Source organism: Lampetra planeri, chromosome 40 (assembly GCF_965212315.1).
Source record: "Lampetra planeri chromosome 40, kcLamPlan1.2.h2, whole genome shotgun sequence".
NCBI lineage: Eukaryota > Metazoa > Chordata > Hyperoartia > Petromyzontiformes > Petromyzontidae > Lampetra > Lampetra planeri.
In genome coordinates, this window is record NC_136146.1 from 4,670,759 (window position 1) to 4,689,496 (window position 18,738).

General features: G+C 52.5%; 1 protein-coding gene across 2 annotated transcripts in view; it reads right to left on the reverse strand.

The window, feature by feature from the left end:
* Positions 1 to 1,681: 1,681 nt before the first annotated feature.
* Positions 1,682 to 18,738, reverse strand: part of XPOT (exportin for tRNA) — a 28,363-nt gene continuing 11,306 nt past the window's right edge. For both annotated transcript variants that reach the window (XM_078612959.1, XM_078612960.1), the window contains exons 8-25: positions 17,488 to 17,656; positions 16,090 to 16,326; positions 15,627 to 15,665; positions 15,272 to 15,334; positions 13,906 to 14,030; positions 13,472 to 13,616; positions 12,777 to 12,896; positions 11,734 to 11,828; positions 11,108 to 11,177; positions 10,599 to 10,837; positions 10,080 to 10,365; positions 9,176 to 9,365; positions 8,508 to 8,624; positions 7,833 to 7,948; positions 7,529 to 7,576; positions 6,755 to 6,826; positions 6,113 to 6,169; positions 1,682 to 5,423 (exon numbers count right to left, since the gene is read on the reverse strand). In XM_078612959.1, coding sequence (XP_078469085.1) covers positions 5,397 to 5,423; positions 6,113 to 6,169; positions 6,755 to 6,826; positions 7,529 to 7,576; positions 7,833 to 7,948; positions 8,508 to 8,624; positions 9,176 to 9,365; positions 10,080 to 10,365; positions 10,599 to 10,837; positions 11,108 to 11,177; positions 11,734 to 11,828; positions 12,777 to 12,896; positions 13,472 to 13,616; positions 13,906 to 14,030; positions 15,272 to 15,334; positions 15,627 to 15,665; positions 16,090 to 16,326; positions 17,488 to 17,656 — 2,215 coding nt within the window. In that variant the 3' untranslated portion in view covers positions 1,682 to 5,396. The remainder of the gene's footprint in view (positions 5,424 to 6,112; positions 6,170 to 6,754; positions 6,827 to 7,528; positions 7,577 to 7,832; positions 7,949 to 8,507; positions 8,625 to 9,175; positions 9,366 to 10,079; positions 10,366 to 10,598; positions 10,838 to 11,107; positions 11,178 to 11,733; positions 11,829 to 12,776; positions 12,897 to 13,471; positions 13,617 to 13,905; positions 14,031 to 15,271; positions 15,335 to 15,626; positions 15,666 to 16,089; positions 16,327 to 17,487; positions 17,657 to 18,738) is intronic.

The following is an 18,738-nucleotide window of genomic DNA, read 5'->3' on the forward strand; positions in this document are numbered from 1 at the left end:
CTGCAACCCGTCAGCTCTCACGACCGTCTCGCCACGTTACTTATCAAGGCCCACCGACTCGTATTAACCGCACACATTGCGGCTCGTGAAAGTCTTTTTGGTAAATCTAATTCGAACCAAAAAATTGCTGTTATTTTAGTTGCCGACCCCTGGTCTAGCTGTTTGCGGGCACGTCTACAAAGCAACGTATTCAGACGTTGGTTTGCAAGAGCCTGGATGGCGTGATGATGTTGATGTTGGTTGGTAACATCGGTAAGGCATTTGGCATCACTGGTGGTCAAGGCAGCGCGTGTTATTTTTTTGTTTTCCAGAAACGTTCTTTTTTATTGGTTTCCGCGATGCACGGTGAACATGGAATGCAAGCACGAGGTGTCCCGTGGGTGGTGTGTCGTGTGGTTGTGCACGGGTCATCCGAATGCATCACGATCTTATCGGGGTCGACATGGGAGCAATACATCGTGATTCAAGGGGTGCATTTTTTTTTTAAACCCACAAATTAAGAGGACCGTTTTTTTTTTAACTCTTATAGCCTCAATGCGCAGCTTGGTCTCATTCTGAGAAAAAGCAATGGTCACTTTAAAAATACAGCGACTGTGAAATGCACCAGGAGAGACCGCGCCGTTTTTCAGCGTCCGTTCAAACTCCAGGGGGGTTGTGAACAAAAAAGCGTCGCATTGTGGATGCATTTTAGTTTGAATACCGACACGCGGACATTTAAAAACAAAATATGGAAGCATGCAGCGAACACCACTCGCGTCTTTCCGTCAAGGCTTTTTTGCAGAGCGCATTTGGACAAATCCTCCCTCTCTGCCAGCTGATCTCTGGACTTGTCCGCCCCGGTTCGTTTTACTCAACACCCGGGGGAGTGGGGGAGACACCGGCTGGGAATTCCGAGTCGTTGGTTGCGCAGCGCACGGAACCACCCCCGTGCCCCTGTGCTCAATTAAACCGCAATGCATCACATTACTTGGACTTTTGCTTCGCCTACAGGTGGCGGCAGCAAAAGGCGTGGGGCAACGTTTGAACCGTTGCCGACACTCCACCACTGTCGGCAGAGAGGAGCGGAAGGGCGGCTCAGACACCACAGACGAGAATGGAAGTCTTTGACATCAGCCCATCGCTTCCACCCTCCCAACCCCCCAGTCCTTGCACGCCGCTGCCATCTGAAATCACTCGCTTTTGCCACGTTTTAAATTACGTTAAGTGCCTTTAATCATTAGGCGCTCTATAAATAAGATCGCGGGGATGCGCTTGCCAACCTGTAGGTTTCCTCCGACCGTGCATAAACACTCACGAATTGACAAGAGTCCCTTCTACACAACCCAATCTGTACCGCCGGGATTGCTGAAAGATTGCTGCAGGATTGCATTCACACATCACAAACCCACTGGGTGGTCACTTGTAAGTGGGGGCTCGTCTGGGATGTCACCACTAGGGGACAGCCCAACAATCTGCGCTGTCCCAGATCTCCACGTTCATGGGAAACATTTGGGGTGGAAATAGACTTGCCGATCCTGTGTCGGCTCAAGTTAATAATAATTAGTGTCTTGCCTGGGGGGGGGTGGCGTGAGTGGTTGGGTATGCGGGACAGCGCCACAGACACGAGTGGTAGTGCCATGCAGGCGATTTCAACCTCCAAACATCTCACGGCCCACCACACACCACGAGTCATTTGAAAATGTTACATGTCCTTTGGCAAGGAGGTTATTTTTATTTCCTCGCAGACCCCCTGCAGGCAGTACTCGCCGCGTGGATCACCAAGGGTTGCGCAACGATGCATTTGTTGAATGTTCCCTTCACGAAGCGCGTGCAATTGGTAGCAACGCTTGTGCCTCAACCCCCTCCCTCCCAGCACACAGCTCCGAGCTCCAACCTTGCTGCTTTCGAGCACATTTAAGAGCAGAGATGCTCCGTCGTGTTGAATCGCGGCGTCGCCAGTCACGGCGCTTGCTCGATAGTGTGGCGCGTACATTTTGCGCAGAACGAGGTTGGCTTTTGTTTGGCGGTGCAAGCCGAGCGTCAAGGCGACCCTGGCGTGGTCACCGCGTGATTGACCGAGTGAGTCCGAGGATTCTCTGTGCGGTGACGCCGGGATGCAACTGCGAGCTGGCAGACGCCGTGCACGCGGCTGTCCCTCGGCACAGGTGGGGCCAGAGCGGTGACAGCTGAATCAGCAGAGACCGGTGACACTCGGGGATCCGCAAGAGTTTTTTTTTGGGTTAAATCGCATAAATGTAAGTCGTTAAACCCGCCACAGCCAATAAGGTTTGTCACGTAAACAAAATGTAATTGGTTACAAGTTCAGCACATCGGTGTGTTTGAAAACAGGAAACCCACAACATTTACAAACTCGAGTACGACGTTTCACCGTTAGATACAACCAGCTTCATCATACGATGGCCATAATTGATCGTAAAAGACGACGCGTTAAACACCGACATCACTTGGATTGTCGCTTTAAGGGATTTCTCGCATTGAAAGTCGATCTCGCCATGCCCCTGCAGGGTCTATGCCAGTGGTCGGTAACCAAAATGAGAATTATTTTTTATCCTCCCCCCCCCCCCCCCCCCCACGAATTCGGTTAAAAACGACAAATGAACCTTATGGCGGGGTCCCATAAGCCCCCGGCTCTCATACACTGCTACGACGTAATTTAATGTCTGTTGAAGGCGAACGATACGGCAATCTATTCCTCTCGACGTGCTCTCCACGATGCGATAATCAAAGTTTTGTTTCTTCTGCACATTCGCCCTCGCTGTGCTTGGACGACACGACAACAGAATGATGGTGGGTCGCAGCGTTTATGTGCGCGGTGGGACGGAGTCGCCAAAAAATGCATTACGATTTTGACTTCCGTTTATTCGGGACCCTGGGGTGCCGCCATAAGGTTTCTATTTCAAGAGCCGCAACGCGCACCAAATACGGTGGTCCTCTATCAAAGACGTCACGAAGCAGTCTCTTAAGAGCCACAGGCTGCCGACCCCGGGTCTATGCTCGACCACTTCACACCAATCACCTTCTAAATTCACCATCTCACTGGAGGAAACACTTGCAGCCTCCTCTTCGTCGAAACCCAGAACGCCGAGATAAGTTGCCTTTGTCACGCACGCGACGTTGGGGTTTTTTTCATCTTTGAATTATTGAATTGCTGTGACCATCGAGTGTTAATCCGAGACACTGGTTGATACTTTGACGTTATTGAAATACCGAGAGATTAGCAGTGTTTTTGGGTGCTGGAGTGGTTGTTACGAGCCCATGTATTATATTTCGATTTAAAGCTTTCGTGACTGCAGGGATTCATCTTCTTGGTTATTTCGGTAAAGTCACGTAGAAAGGAAGTAATAAAATAATAAAAATAAAACATAATAATATTTTATATAATAATTGTATTTTATTATGTTTTATTTTTATTATTTTATTACTTCCCTTCTACGTGATTTTACCGAAAGAACCAAGAAGACCCATGTATTATGTAACTCGATTCCGAGTTCCTATCAGGCTGGTGAGATCTATGAACTTTGGGACAAAATGTGGTCACTTTTAACACACATCTGATGCCATACAGATGACAGCACTTGCTACCTATGGGAATTGCAGCCTCGAATTGAACTTGGGTCACCTCACCAGGTTCATTGACTTGGCGGTTCCAACCCAGGTGGCTCATGAAGTGAATCGTGAGAACCACTTGACGTGGGGGTGAAGATTATTCACTCGTTAGCCATGTCAATAAATCTGGACAACGAAAAGGTTTTGCTACCTTAGGGGTGGTACCAATATCTGGCCCGACCAGTGAACCGAGCGTGCCGCCCACTGCACCACCCACCCCACAATGGTTTTAGATTTTATAAAAAGAGGGGGGGGGGGTATAAGGGTTATTCATTGCATGCCACACCCCCTTCCAAATAAATTATATTTAGGGACACAATTTGATGCAAGAAGCTTTTACATCGCGGTAAAAACGGTGACTACGAGTGGCTGCAATCATCGCACTAGAACCCAATTTACGAACGACCCGCAGATTTTTAATTCAATCTTGACTTAAAGCTTTCGTGACTGCAGGAATTCATATTCTTTGAATCTTTCGGTAAAGTCACGTAGATATTTTATTGTTCTGTCTACGGGATTTTACCCAACGAATATTTTAAATTCATTTATTTTAAAAACCCTTTTGTTGGAGACCTTGCCACAAAGAGTTTGTCAATAAACATTAGCTACAAAGGTTTTTTCGGTAAAGTCACGTAGGTAAAAAAAAATAATTAATAAAAGTAAAATAAAATAAAAATCACGACGTTTCGGAGGCAACACCTGAAGACGGAAGCTTGTGTTGCCTCCGAAACGTCGTGATTTTTATTTTATTTTTATTAATTTTAATTTCTTACCTACGTGACTTTACCGAAAAAACCTAAGAATATAAAACCAAAATAACGAATACACAAACGTACGCATGGAGAACTTCTTGCGCACCGCACGTAGCCAACCGTGCGACTCAAAAATAAATCGGATAGCCAACCTGGAACAAAAAAAAAACTTGATAGAACCAAAATACATAAACTATATATTTGTATATATATATTAAAGATAACCAAATGCTAACCTTATCGGAATGCATTTCAATACTATTGGTGCTAACTTCTGCACAACGGAGACCTTTCCTCACGTGGGTTATCAAGTTTTCTGACTGCAACTGCTTGGCAACTCCTCACTGGACGCGCCACTCATGTTGGTTGGTGGGGGGGGGGGGCGGTGGCGGTGCCGGCGGAGGAATTCCGTCGGCAACGAACCAGGAGGAGTCTCCTGTCGACAAGCGTTCACAACCACCGGCTCATCCTCGTGTGGTGACACCAGTTCCCCGTGAAGGCTTCGGGCTTTTGCCAAGTGAAGAGGAAATGCTAAATACATCAGCAACGCAAGAGGGGGGGGCGGAGTGGGGGGGGCAGGTTGACCTTCGAACTGAACGTCGCGGTTGAGAAAAGACCGCTTGGCCCGGCGCGAGCGCACAGAGCCATCCCCGATACGACAATCGATGCAGCCGCATCACGTTTTCCAGTACGACAGTTTGTACATTATTAAAACAATGAACACTAGGGGTTTCGACCGTTATAATTATTATTTACAAATATAGTCCGCAAGTAAAACGTTGCTATGCACAGACAAAAATTCTTCCTGCAAAGATCTTGAGATTTTGTTGTTTGTACTACCCCCTTGCCCCCCCTCCCCCCACCCACCCCGCCCCCCCCCTTAATAACCCCAATCTCAAACTTTCAACCCTTCTGGCCGTCGTCAATATTCCAGGAAAAGTCCATCCGGTCGTTGACAATCGAGTTCAGCGAAGACTCCGTCACTCAGCCCACAGCCACCCCCACCCCCACCCCACCCCCACCCTGAATCTTCAACTGTCATGACTTGGCACGTTGGAAGAAAGCCTGGAGAGAGAGAGCAGTGGGGTAACACGCACACCCACACACCACGGGTCGATCAGCTGTGACCGGAGATGATAAGACACAGATTTGAGATTCACATTTGCCTTTTTGGGCTGGGTTAGGCCGCAGAATTGTCCCGATTGGAATTTGCGTCGTTAGGAAACCCTTCACCACCACGCAAAAAGGTGAATCGTCGCCACGGTCAAAATGAGCAAATCGTAGAATAGTGGCTGCGAAAAGCCACGTGGGTAAGGATTTGAACGCCGCACAAAGGGTGCGTTTGCATAAATGTAGGCGATTTTAGTGAATAGTCCTAAAAATACATATTGGGGCGTCACTTTGAAACTATTCGTTAAATCGATCATCACCAGCCATGATCAATCCACTGCTGAAATCGAGGCCTCCCCGCACGTAATGTCGCCATTGGGGGTTTGTCCGATGACCATACTTCACCACGCCGGTCAGAGCAGGTTTTCAACTGAGGGGAAGGATCTCGGGGACCGAGCGGTTCAGACATCGCCGAGCCAGCGATGTTCCCCGTGGCGAGGAATCGAACTCAGGCCCCCGGTGGTGGTTCACGGCCGCGTGCACACAGGGCACCGAATTATGCCACCCGGCATCGACCAGCGTCGTGGAGCATGGTCGCACAATGGATTAAACACGGGGTTTTAAATTAACGATCACTCACTCACCTTGAGATAGTTTTTGAACACTTTAAGGTCTGCCTGCTCCAGTGCTTGGCAGAACTCCTGTGGGGGGGGAGAAGAGGCAGCTGGTTAAAGAACAAGCCTTCACAACTGCACTCCCCACGTGGGCTTTTCATACTCGGTCATCATCTCAGCTGACGAGGCCTCGTTGAGCCAACGGCTCTTGGGACCGCCGGCAGTTACAGGACACTGCTATTACAGTTCCATATATATCCAGTTACACCGGTATCCAGAGTTACATTACGATCCAGATTTACAAAGGAGATCCATTGAATTGCATAGATGATCCAGTTACAGACCCATCGAGTTATGTATAGTTCCAGAGCTACAAAATCCTTCAATCTTCAAAAATATTACTACTCTCATTAAAAGTAAAATTATAAAATAGTTCTGGTACATTAAATCAGATTAGCAGGCAAGGTCTCCTCCACATATCCATCATTCCACACAACCCATCGGCCCCACGGCCTTCTGGGAGTGCATCGTTTCAGCTGCACTGATTCCGTGCGAGTAAAACTGGCCCGGTTTCGACACACAGCGTCTCATCGGCAGTCATTTACAAAATTAATTCCCCAGGAGACTCGGGCGGCCGGGGGGGGAAGGGAGGGCCCCGTCGGGTGCCGTTACCTCGGTGACCTCCGGAGCCAGGGACAGGGTGGGGAGGTATTCGCGCTGCAGAAAGTGAGTCAACTCGGGGCCCTGCACAGAGGAGCAAAGATAACGGACGCATGAGGAACTTCTTTCGCGCAGTACATATCCAACCGTGATGATGAAATCGTAGATGGTTCGAATTCACTCTGCGTGCGGCTATGCGGTCGGACGTGGGACAACATTGTCCACACGCGCACAATGTCGTGTACCACACACACACTACTCGGCAGGGCAGCCCATCTTCCCAGTGCGGTTTCACTTCGTGAGCCCCTTTTGAGCGCAACTACTACTCCTGCTGCGTGGAGCGATGGAATCCAGTACCAGCCCAAACGTGCGGTGCGTGCATGGGTAAGAGAATGGCGCACACCAACTATAAATTAAACTATAAACGTTTTATGTTACCAGGTAAGGCCCACTGAGCTATATAGCTCTTTTTCAGAAGCAACCTGACCATAAATGATAGCTCACAGTGGCTTATCATGTGAACATTTATAGCAGCAAAATCCTCCATGCATGTTGTTTCTAAATGTGGAGGGAAAAACCGGAGGACCCAGAGAAAAATCCACGCGACCACGGGGAGAACAAGCAAAACTTCAAACATACGCGCGTCAAGGACGGGATCAAACCCACAACCTCCTGTATACCAGGTGAGGTAGTTAACATCTCGCAACCGTGGTGCCCATTACGCGGCGAGACAGACGATCCAGAACACGAGCGCGTCAGTGTGGGAGATGTCTCAACTCCACTTACCCGTTTCTGAAGAATTATCTTCAGCGTGGAGGCGCACTCCGCAAGAGCCTGTGCACGGATAAAAACGGAAACAAATTCCAACGTTTAAACGCCAGCAACTGCACCCCGGATTTCACTCGCTATACGAGTTGGTTAGAGGCAAGGCGATTTTTATTTTTTGCCATAGGGCTAGGTGATTTGCTTTGTAGGGCGAGGTGATTTTGTCAATAGCAAGGCGATTTGGTAATAGCGTTAGGCGATCTGGAGGTAGTTCGGCAATTTGGACAATGGCGAGGTTTGGTCATAAGCTCCGATGACGACGTACCAATATGGTCTGAGCGTCCATCAGATCGAAGGTGGGCTTGAGTGGTGCCATGAAGCACGCTGGGACGATGCTCTTGTACATGAAGTCCCCGAAGCCAGGCAAGCCGTCTTTGCCGCCTGCGTGATGTCAACGGGCAGACGCACCACGCAGACGCACCACGCAGACGCACCACGCAGACGCTGCCATTTTCCACTCCACCGGCCAAACAGGACACGCGGAACTTTTCTCAGCAGGTAAACTTCCAGAAGTCAACTCGTTCCGCAGCTCACCACGTTTCCAATACCGCTCACCACACATTGTACAACACAGCAGGCAGTTCACAACACAACTAAACTATTTTTATTTTAACAGGTAAGGCTCACTGAGCCTATAGAGCTCTTTTTCAGAAGCTGCCTGGCCAAAAATTATAGCTCAACGAAGTGGCTCATCGTGTGGAAATGCACAGCAGCCAAATACTCTAAACGCACATCGATTCTAAATGTGGAGGGGAAAACCCGGAGGACCCAGAGAAAAATCCACACGGCCACGGCGAGAGGGAACACGCAAACTCCGAATATACAGCAGGCGTCAGGGTCGGGGTCGAACCCATGCCCTCCTGTATAGCAGGCGAGGTAGTTAACATCTCGCCACCACCGCACAATAAGCAGGCTGCTCACCGCACACAAGGTAACTCACCCCACAGCTCAACGAGCTTGGAGAGGATGTTGAAGCAGATCTTCTGGGCGACGGGATCAGGAAATTCCACGGCGCCCTGGATCACCGTGACGAGCACCTGCTCCATCTGAGCCGATCCTGCGAGGATGGACAGAGCGGAGAACGAAACCCATGGCTCGCATCGCGGGGTCCAGCGACGCGCTGCTCGACGGACGACGACGCGATTGCGTAATGCGGGGTTCATCTCAAACAACTGCAACCGTCGACAACTGCAACCGATCCATTACCGCTTCACAAGGGTTCAACCGTAGCATCGTCATCTGCCCATCGATGGCATAAACGACGACACCGGACGAAGGTTGGGGTGGGATTGACGACACTACCGTTGTTGCCCACCCTGGGCGAGTCGGCGCAGCGCTCCTCCCCCACACCTCTAGCCAATTAATTCTCACAGCTTGAACATTCTGCGAAAAGCGATTGAAAATCACCCACACCTGGGACTACGATGTTATCGGCAACCCGGCTGAAAGCGTCAACTCGCGACGCGCGAGAACCCCGGTTTAATAACACCGCATTGAAGGGCAGCCTCTCGGCACGGCGCCTCCCACCCCCCCGGCCGCACGGCCAGCCCCGGTAGAACGGCTCGTGGGGCCCCCAGCAGCGGCGGTGGCGCCGCGTGGTCGACGCACCTTGGCTGGAGATGACGTCAGCCACGCCGCTGCTCACGATGCAGTAGATGAACTGGAAGTAGTTGCGGCGCAGCGCCTGGCGGTCCAGCGCCGCCGACTGGTCGTTCTCCTCGGCGGGCCGCGCCAGCACCTCGAACACCGTCGTCACAAGCGGCACAAACACCTGCTGCAGAAACGGAACTATCTGGGCCTGTGGGCGGAGAGGGGGGGTGGCGGGGGGGGGAGATGGGAGAGGTGCGTTTCAGTACGTCTGTTGTAGGCTCGACGGCCACACGTGGTTTAGCTGTACAGGGCAATGTTTTACTGTGCTATGCTCCCAACAGCCATGCTGCCCGCCTTCACCAACGCGTGATAACCAGCGTGGCGCAGTACGGTCACACAACTCGTTACAAACATCGAGCAGTGAATTGGAAAAGGGCTGTGTGCAGGTTTTTTTGGGTTAGATCGCGTAAATGTGTCGTTAAACCCACCACCCGACACAGCCAACTAGTAAGGTGTGTCACGTAAATAGAACGTGCCAATTCGTCACGAGTACAGCACACCGGTGTGTTGGAGAGCAAAGCCACAACATTTACAATCCGAGTACGACGTTTCACCAGTAATTACAACCAGCTTCATCAGGCCAGATTTGTGCGCTTGTCCACTCCAGTACGGTGTGGAATAAGCCTATAAATTGTCTCGGCTATGCCAACGGCCGCTGCTACCGATTCACCGCAAGCAGATTGAGCTTGCAGTGACGATCCGAGTCGACGCAAGTCTAGCAGCGGGACGAGCTCCGAGACGTTGCATGCCACCCCACTGCTGGATGAGGCAGCTGTACAACGTGGCTTTCACGAGTAGACTCTCCGCCGCCCTAGCCTGCCACACCACCCGCCCACCGCCGTCCGGCACAAACTCGCCGCACCTTGAACTTGCCGATGACCTGGTTGAGGAGCGGGATGAGCTCCTGGATGTCGCGCGGCTCGCAGTCGCGCAGCGAAGCCTGCAGCGCCTCGGGGAGGAAGGGCAGCACCTCCTCCTCCAGGCACACGACCATGCGGTGCAGGTAGGTGCGCACGGCGCCGCGCAGAGCCTCGCGCTGCACGGGGCAGCCGAGCGCCGGCAGGAAGAGCCGCAGGCACTGCAGGTAGACGTCGGCGCAGCCGCACTGGCGCACCGTCTGCTTGCTGCTGAACGCCTTGCTCGTGCGGCTGCGAGGACGAGGAGACGATGATGGGCGGGTGGCGGGGGGTGGAGAAGGGCGGAGATAACGAGAGACAAGGGGGAAGATCGTTCAGGGAGATCAACACATAAGTTGCGGTTAACAATCTCATAAATGATAGAGCGCCTTCACTCAAGGTACTTAACGTAAAAAAACAGTGACAATAGAATGATTTAATGGTAGGGGGGGTGCAACGGTTGGTGGGGTGGGGGGGGGCATCACCTGACAAAGCCGACCGCGTGGCTAAGGCAGTCGGCGATGGCCGCCTGGCGCTCCTGGTCGGGCTCGTGCAGCAGCTTGGCGAGCAGGCCCGGGAAGGCCTGGGTCAGCGGCAGCAGCAGGTTCCCCATGAGCAGCGCCTTGCGCTCGGCCGGCGTCTCGCTGCTCACGATCAGGGCGCCCGCCATCTCGTAGATGAACAGCTGATCCTCGCTGCTCAGCAGCCCGTGCAGACCGTTCTCCTGGGCGGGCAGCGGGAGGGCGCGACAGACGGCAGGATATGGACACACGGGCCGGCAAAGGGCGTCCCTTGAAAGAGACTTCCAGCATTGGTTGATAGTTCCAGAATGGCCCCCAAAGGCCGATGGAACTCTGGATATGATTCCGCTGATCAGAGAGGGGTTTGGATCGCTGTGAAGCTACCCCACCCCCAACGACTGACCCCACCACCCACTGCTGCGGTGTCCCCGTTCTTAAAAATGCGAAGCAGCAACACGGAGGCGGACACATACCCTTGGCGTGAGGGTGAGGAGGTCCTGCACACGAGTCAAGATCTCCTCCATGAATGGGAAGATGTGTTTGCTGCGAACACAAGGGATGGGAAACAACCCAAATCAATAATCCTGCCAACAACAACAACCAGAACCGAGCAACTAAAACCATGCGTACGCGTGGATTACGTCACGCTTGCCTCCCAAACGCGCCGCATTCATCTTCCGGGTAGGGAATTTGTGATAAAGTCGTCGCGTTCAGAGCCGTACAACGGGATGACGTCGAGCGGCGCTTGGCAAGCTACGTTCGATTATGTCACAAGTAACGGACGATGAAAATAAACCGCTACAACGGTCTTCGCCTCGTTCATTTAACATGCTTTAGGTACAGAGTCATCAAAAAACGTTTCTATTCGTGGCATTCCTACAGCACAAAAGGCAAAAACGTTGCCGTGGTCACAGCTTTCAAGAACACTTCCATCTCGGGCCGACGGAGTCTAGAGACAAATCGCGGAGCAGCAAGCGGCAACGAGGTCCACGCAGACGGCGACCCGGACGCCGCGAACGTGCGGGGGGGGGGGGGGAGGGGAGGGCCGCACCTTGGACGTCACCAACCAGGAATGCCGCGGTGCCACGCGGGGCCTCACCTGAGCACCTTGACGAAGCGGGAGAGCAGGTAGGAACAGCGGCTGCGCACCTTCAGGCTGCCGTGTCGGAGACCCCGACCGTCAAGGAACGCCATCTGTGTGGGAAGGTGGGGGGGGGACGTCGTCGCTTTTTGTACGCAAGTATAACTTCTTTCGCGCCGTACGCAGCCAATCGTGCAAAATATCGGGAGGGTGCGCTTTGCAGGGCAAGGCGCACGCAACGTCGCGTTGACAAATCGCGCGCCCGCACTGTCGTCCCGATCGCGCTGCGTCGCGAGATCGCATCGCGGCGCCGTATCGCGCAGCTGCCATCGGATCCTTTTGGCAGAGGACACGTCGCAAATTCATGAAATAATTTCATTCATTTTCATTCAGTACTTTTCTTGAAAAATGGTATTCCGTCGGCGTCATATCCACGTCACGTGGTGCCACAGTCATTCAAAACTTTGCAAGAGCAGCGCATCACTTGGTGTTTGAGAAGGGCCTTGTGGAAGGAGGATGTGCAGACCTTCTCGTGAGGTCACCTCCAGTGACCACTTACCCACACGAACACAGTAGGGGAGCTGTGTTTCTCATGCACCCAGCTACAAAACATGTTGGGCACTTGCCAATAATAAAGAAATGTCCACCTCGACTTCACATCCTCCCGTACCACATCAGTCCATCTCTTCTCCAGCCCTTGCCACGCCATTTAAAAAACGACACCCAAAAAGACAAAGATCCCCCCCCCCCCCCATAGCCTTAACAGACTGTAAGGGCAAGTGTTGTTAGCGAGCACCAATGAAGGCCAGCATGGCACACGAGGGGGTGGGTGGCCAGCACCACACCCGGCCACCTTTGTCTCCCCAGTGGCAATGTTTATACACTGCACCAAGTACTCATTCGAGGCTGAATTGACCTGGGGGAGGCCCAGGAACGGTTCAGATAATCGTCACCAGCGTTGGCCGCGAGTGGGACTCAAACTCGTGCCACCGGGTCTGCAGCGCAGCGCATTAACAAGAACACCACCGCTCCCGCAAGCACACAGCCGCACAGGTTCTTACCAGAACCTCGGGGATGTGTTGCGGCTCCAAGGAGAAGAACTTGTCGTAGCGGACCACCGTCTCGAAGAACTGCAGGGTGACGGCCGGGTGCGCGTAGTGACTCACTCCCGACGTGACCATCTGCAAGGGGGGTGGGGGGGGGCACGCCGGCAAATCGGTTCCCGTCGGTCACCGCAACAGGGCAGCCCCCAAGACAGCAATCGATGCCCACCGGCTGTAGAGAACTGTTCTAGCGTTGTCGTGTTTTTATTTTGCCCGTTTGCCTAGGAAAGCCTCGCCGAGTCTCGAGACTCTTTTACACGAAGGGCCCCTGACCCAGGTTTTCGCAATAGGAGGTCGATGTTGTTGTTGCCGTGTGTAATCCCATTTCAGTAATTTGCAGGTATTTTTTCTGTATTGGGATGTTTGGGCCAATATTCGCTTTTTTTGGAGAGAACGTACAAACTGTACGCAGAACGGTGCGCCTATGACGGCAATCAAACCCAGCGCCCTTGTTGTAGAACACTTGAGCGACACACGGGTGTTTAGCTACAACCACTGCGCCAACCCTGCCGCCCTGCTCGTAAAACAACAACTCGCCCGTAGCGAGGAGACAGGCACGGGGGGGGGGGGGGGGGGGGGGGCACCTCCAGGGGGCTCGGGTTCGTATTGGGCTCGCATGGTGGCCGTGAGCGCCAGGGGACAGGGGGACGTACAATGCGCATCATCTCCTGCATGGCCGAGGCCTTGGCCGGGTCCCCCGAGAAGTGGACGCCCTGCGACACGGGGATCGCCTCGCCCAGCATGTAGAGCAGCCGCAGGGCCACCTCCACCTCCAGGAACTTGGCCTCCTTCCAGTTCCTGTCCACGCCAAAAAAACACGAGACCAACGAGACATGAGGAGGGCACCAGCAAATTCCACCCCCACCACCCCCCCCCAACCCAGCGCAGCCCTCTCGACAGATACGCCATCCGGGGTACAGATGGCGGCCCATGGGTACAGAATCCGGTGGCTGAGACTACGAGCAAGATCGCCGCTAGGAGACGGAACGACGAAAATCGGTTCACGAGCACGGGGGCCAAACGGATCGCCGCATCGCGAGACGGGTGGGAAGACACGGCGAGACGGTGGCACGGTCGGTGCGCTTACTGCAGGGTGGCGGTGACCACGCGGTGCACGGTGATCACCAGCAGCTCCGGTGCCACCTGCGCCAGCTTGTCCAGCAAGAGCTTGAGCTGCTTGCGGTACTCCATGAACATGGCCTCCTCCTCTCCCTGCGCCACCACAGGTCACACACGCCACACGATACAGGAGGCCATGGCTTCGCTCCCAACCATGACTGACGGCTGCTGTTTATTCGAAGTTTGCGTGTTCTCCCCGTGGTCGAGCGGATTTTTTTCCGGGGCCTCCGTTATTTTTCCCCCCTCCACACTTAGAAACATGCGTTTAGAGTATTTGGTTGCTATAAATTTCCACGTGACAAACCACTTTGTTGCTATCATTTGTGGACAGGTCACTTCTGAAAAAAACCTATAGAGCTCAGCGGGCCTGACCTGATAAAATAAAAAGTTAGTTTAGCGAACCGTGCATGCACCGAGGCCTCGAATTGACAACGTTGTTTAGTGGTGTTGCTGCTGCTGCATTGGCAGTGGTGCACAACGCACAATTAACAAAGAACCTGACATGTCAATAATACTGCCTTCAAGTGGGAAAAAATGTCTATGCTTGCTTATGGCAATGTTCAGGAGTGAAATAACAATGTCGAGGTCTGCTGGTCACAAGAGGCTTTCAAGAGTGTGCAGTTTTGCCGTTCCTACTCCTCCGTTGAAGGAGCGCCCAGACTACAGTGGGTTGTACTGTATGGTCCTTAGTTTGGGATGCATGGCCACAAACCGCACGAATGCGGCTTTCCTTTAATTTTCCATCTATGAAGGAGATGTGCGCATCAGCATGGCGATGTTCTGATGCACCAGTGTCGTGGAATATCTACAAAGGGCCATTGCACGGAACGTCACCTATTCTACAATCTCATTTTAAGGCAAATGTGTTCTTTTACAAATGTGTTCCTCCAGGTGAGGGCCCACTGATACCACAGTTAGCAGGGAATGAAGGAAGAAATGGAATGGAAGTTGCGCGCTAGTGCGTAGTGCAGTGTTCTTCATTGCAAAGCCCGCGGGCCACTGGCGGCCCCTGACCTGCGGCCCCTGACAATACACAAATGTGAACCCACCCCCCCCCCCCCATAATCGTGCTGCTGTCAAACACCGATGACGTCTTATCGGCGAAAGTGTCCCCCGCTCCTCCTCTGAAAATTAGTGAAGAACACCGCCGTAGAGGCTCACTGCTTGTGCAGCATGGCCAACACAGACCCAGGCCCCGGTGTCGATTCCGTGCCAGAACTGGGGCTTCCCCTGGGCCATGAATAGCAAGCCATGAAGTCAACCTGGGTGTTCAACCGCTGCACTCTGGAGGTACCACAAACAACCACAGAGCAAACGACCCCCAGCCCCCGTACCTCATTCTCGAAGTTGAACTCTTCGTCGTATGCGAGCTTCTTTATGATGGCCATGAGGATCGCCTACGGGAGGAAAAACAAAAGCTCAAAGCTTAGACACAAACCTGTCAGACCCAGGGTCAACTACATCTACAATTACAGCAAATTATTTGGCGAGGCGGCTGCTGCTGCTGCGTTGGCAGTTGGCGTACAAGCACAGCTAACAAATAACTAGCACTCACCAACAACACACTGTGGCCTTTTCATTCAAATCACACAACCGCAACTGTGATTGACCAAGACTCCGAAATCCGATAACATGCAACAGTCCAGCCGACAAAATGCAAAACAGTGTTCAAAATGCATGCACACTTACCTCTACGTTTGCCCTCTGCTGGTCTGACAATGACGGAAGCTGCAAATGTAAGTAACACGTAGAAGAAATTAGAAAGCACGGTAGAATGTTGTGCTATTTAACTTTAACATTCGTGGTGGCTGTAAGGTACCTACTCACTCACGTGTTGGCAGAGGGCACGTACACAGTTTAAAACTAGAAATAAAGTTTAAAACGGCTTAAAAACGAGAGTTCCGCAGATACGCGATGCAATCAATCCACTGCTTGACGACACAAACGCCGTGCTGGTCACAGGATTTGTTTGACCGTACGTTACCACGTTACCACACTACCCTAGTGTTGGCCGAATGCAGTGGGGGTGGCCGGATGGTCCGGTTACCGGGTGCAGAGTATCGCGTGTTAACCATTGCACAACTAGCTGCACCGCTGCACCATTAACCACTGCACCCGTTCGTACAACCAGTAGGTGGCAGAGTCGCGGCACCTGCTTGACAGCGTGCAGGTAGTCGTAGCAGAAGGTGGTGACGTTGAGAGAGATGTCGTCGTCTTCGTGCGCCAGCAGCTCCAGCACGACGGGCACCTTGCTCTCGGCGCCGCTCAGCGCCCGCTCAGAGTTGGCGACGTCCCCGCTCTTCGCCAGCTTGCTGGCGCTCTGCAGCAGGCTCTGCCCCATGCCATTGAGCAGCTTAGAGAAGCGCGCCAGGAAGTCCACGTCGTCATCCTGCAAAACGAAGAGGGGTGGGGGACAAACGAGCTGCTCGTGAGACGGACGGGAGTGATTATTTTTATACTAGGCAGGTAAGGCCCACTGAGCTGTGTGACCTGGCCACACATGATAGCGCAACGCAGTGGCTTATGATATGGACATCTAGAGCAGCAGCCAAATACTCTTAAACACACGTCAATTCTACATGTGAAAGGAAAAACCGGAGGAACCGGACAAAATCTACGAGACCACGGAGAGAACATGCAAACTCCAAATATACAGACGTCAGGGTTGGGATCAAACCCACGACCTCCTGTATACCAGGCAAGGTAGTTAACATCTGGCCACCGCGGCCCCCAGGTAAATGGGACTGTAGCGAGATGAACGGGACACTTCACAGGACTTGAAGAAACAGAGCATGAGATGAAGCAAATCGTTGTTCGGATGAAGAGCAGGCAGAGCCTGCACCAATACGGTCAATCTCAGAATTCCAGGTGGGCACTTTGTTTCCGGTCATGGTAAAGTTGATCACATCGCTCCTCCTCCCTCCATGGTTGCTGGCAGACAGCTGCCTCAAACTGCCCAGTAGTCCTTCACAAGCCTCCTCCAAAGAGGCAGATCTTGACACCACAATAACTGGTCATTAGCAAGTTCAGAAAACCAGGTCCTTCCCACACCACATTAACCCATCTCCAACCCATGCCATGCTCATTTAGCGCCCTCTATACGGCCAAGCAGAGCCTGCTTGTGCATGCGGGTGACTGGTCACAATACAAAGATCCCTCCCGACATAGAGCCACAACAGACTGTTGGGGCCGGTGCTGTTCAACGGGCAGCACCTAGGAAGGCCAATGGGGCGCACGAGGGGCTCGTGTGATCAACGCCACCCCCGGCCAATGTTGTCTCCCCAGTGGCTGACGTCACGACACACCGCACCAGGTACTCATTTGAGGCCGAATAGACCTAGTGGAGGGCCCTGGACCGGTTCAGATAATCATCATTTGTGTTGTCCGTGAGCGGGAATCAAACTCGGGCCGTCGGGTTCATAGCGCAGCGCGCCAACCGCTACACTACCGCTCACCACACGCGCACACACCACACACGTTCTTCGCAAGTGCTCCAAATGTCTCCTGCCGACGCCGCAACTCAGGGTGCGGAGGGGTGGGAGCCACGGACCTGCTTGAGGTTGAAGAAGCCGGCGGCCTGCAGCACCTGGCTGAGCAGCTCCACCAGCTTGGTCTTGTCCACGGGGTCCATGCCTTTGCCGACGATCTCGAAGAGGCAGTCGCACGCCGACTCGCGCAGCATGTCCACCGACAGGTGGCTCAGCAGCAGCCCCACGAACCTGCGACGGGCAGCCAACCCCGCACAAGACACAGATCCCCCCCCGTGTAGCCTTAACAGACTGTAGGGGCAAGTGCTGTTAGCGAGCACCTATGAAGGCCGGCACGGCGCACGAGGGGGTGGGTGGCCAGCACCACGGCCTTTGTCTCCCCAGTGGCGATGTTTACACACCGCACCGGGTATTCATTTGAGGCCGAATCGACCTAGGGGAGGCCCAGGACCGGTTCAGAAAATCGTCACTGGTGTTGGCCGTGAGCGGGAATTGAACCCACGTTGCCAGGTTCGCTAACTGGTACACTACGACGACGATTGGGTTTTAGAAGTGAACTTTGTCAGATCTATTTGAATGTTTGCGTGGTTTGATTTTATTTCTTTCTGTAACGATTGCGTTTGCACCGATTTCTATTTGCTCGTTTTTGCTGCATTTTATTTAACTTCAATGTTCTCCTGTGCTTTGACGCTATTGGCTTCTGTCATTTTAGTGAACCAGGCCACTTCCAAATGAGACTCCTTTCAAGTTCTTACCTGGACTTAAAAACAAAACAAAAGTAAAATTTAAACCCGCAAAATCGATTACAATTGTAAATGTGGGATGATGAATAAATAAAATACTGTAACTGGTATTGGCCAAATATGCCAATGGTGAAAATTACCTGCAGATTGCTCAATTGGGATCACGCACAGCAGCAGCAACATCGTTAACCCCAATGTGAAACCTGAGCAGGACCCTCATAAAAATTAGCCTCGAGACTCGACAAAACAATAAATGAACCACAATACCTTGCTGATCTCGTCAAGGAGCTTAAACCACCACACCAATTACAATCACCGAGCAGCAGCGGCTTTTCGGCTAACCATCGAACAAAGACAGTCGCCGCATCGCACACTTTGAGATGTGCTTTCGCGGCCATATGGAACGCTCTTCCTTCCAATATTAGAAAGCCACTGGAGCTATGCACTTTTTAAAATCTAAGATTAGAAACTAATTTCTTCAAAACTGCTTTTTGCGTTTAGTTTGTAGTCTTTCTCCAACACCTCCCCCGATTGGCACGTTCGGCCACGTACGGTGCGAAAGAAGTTCTA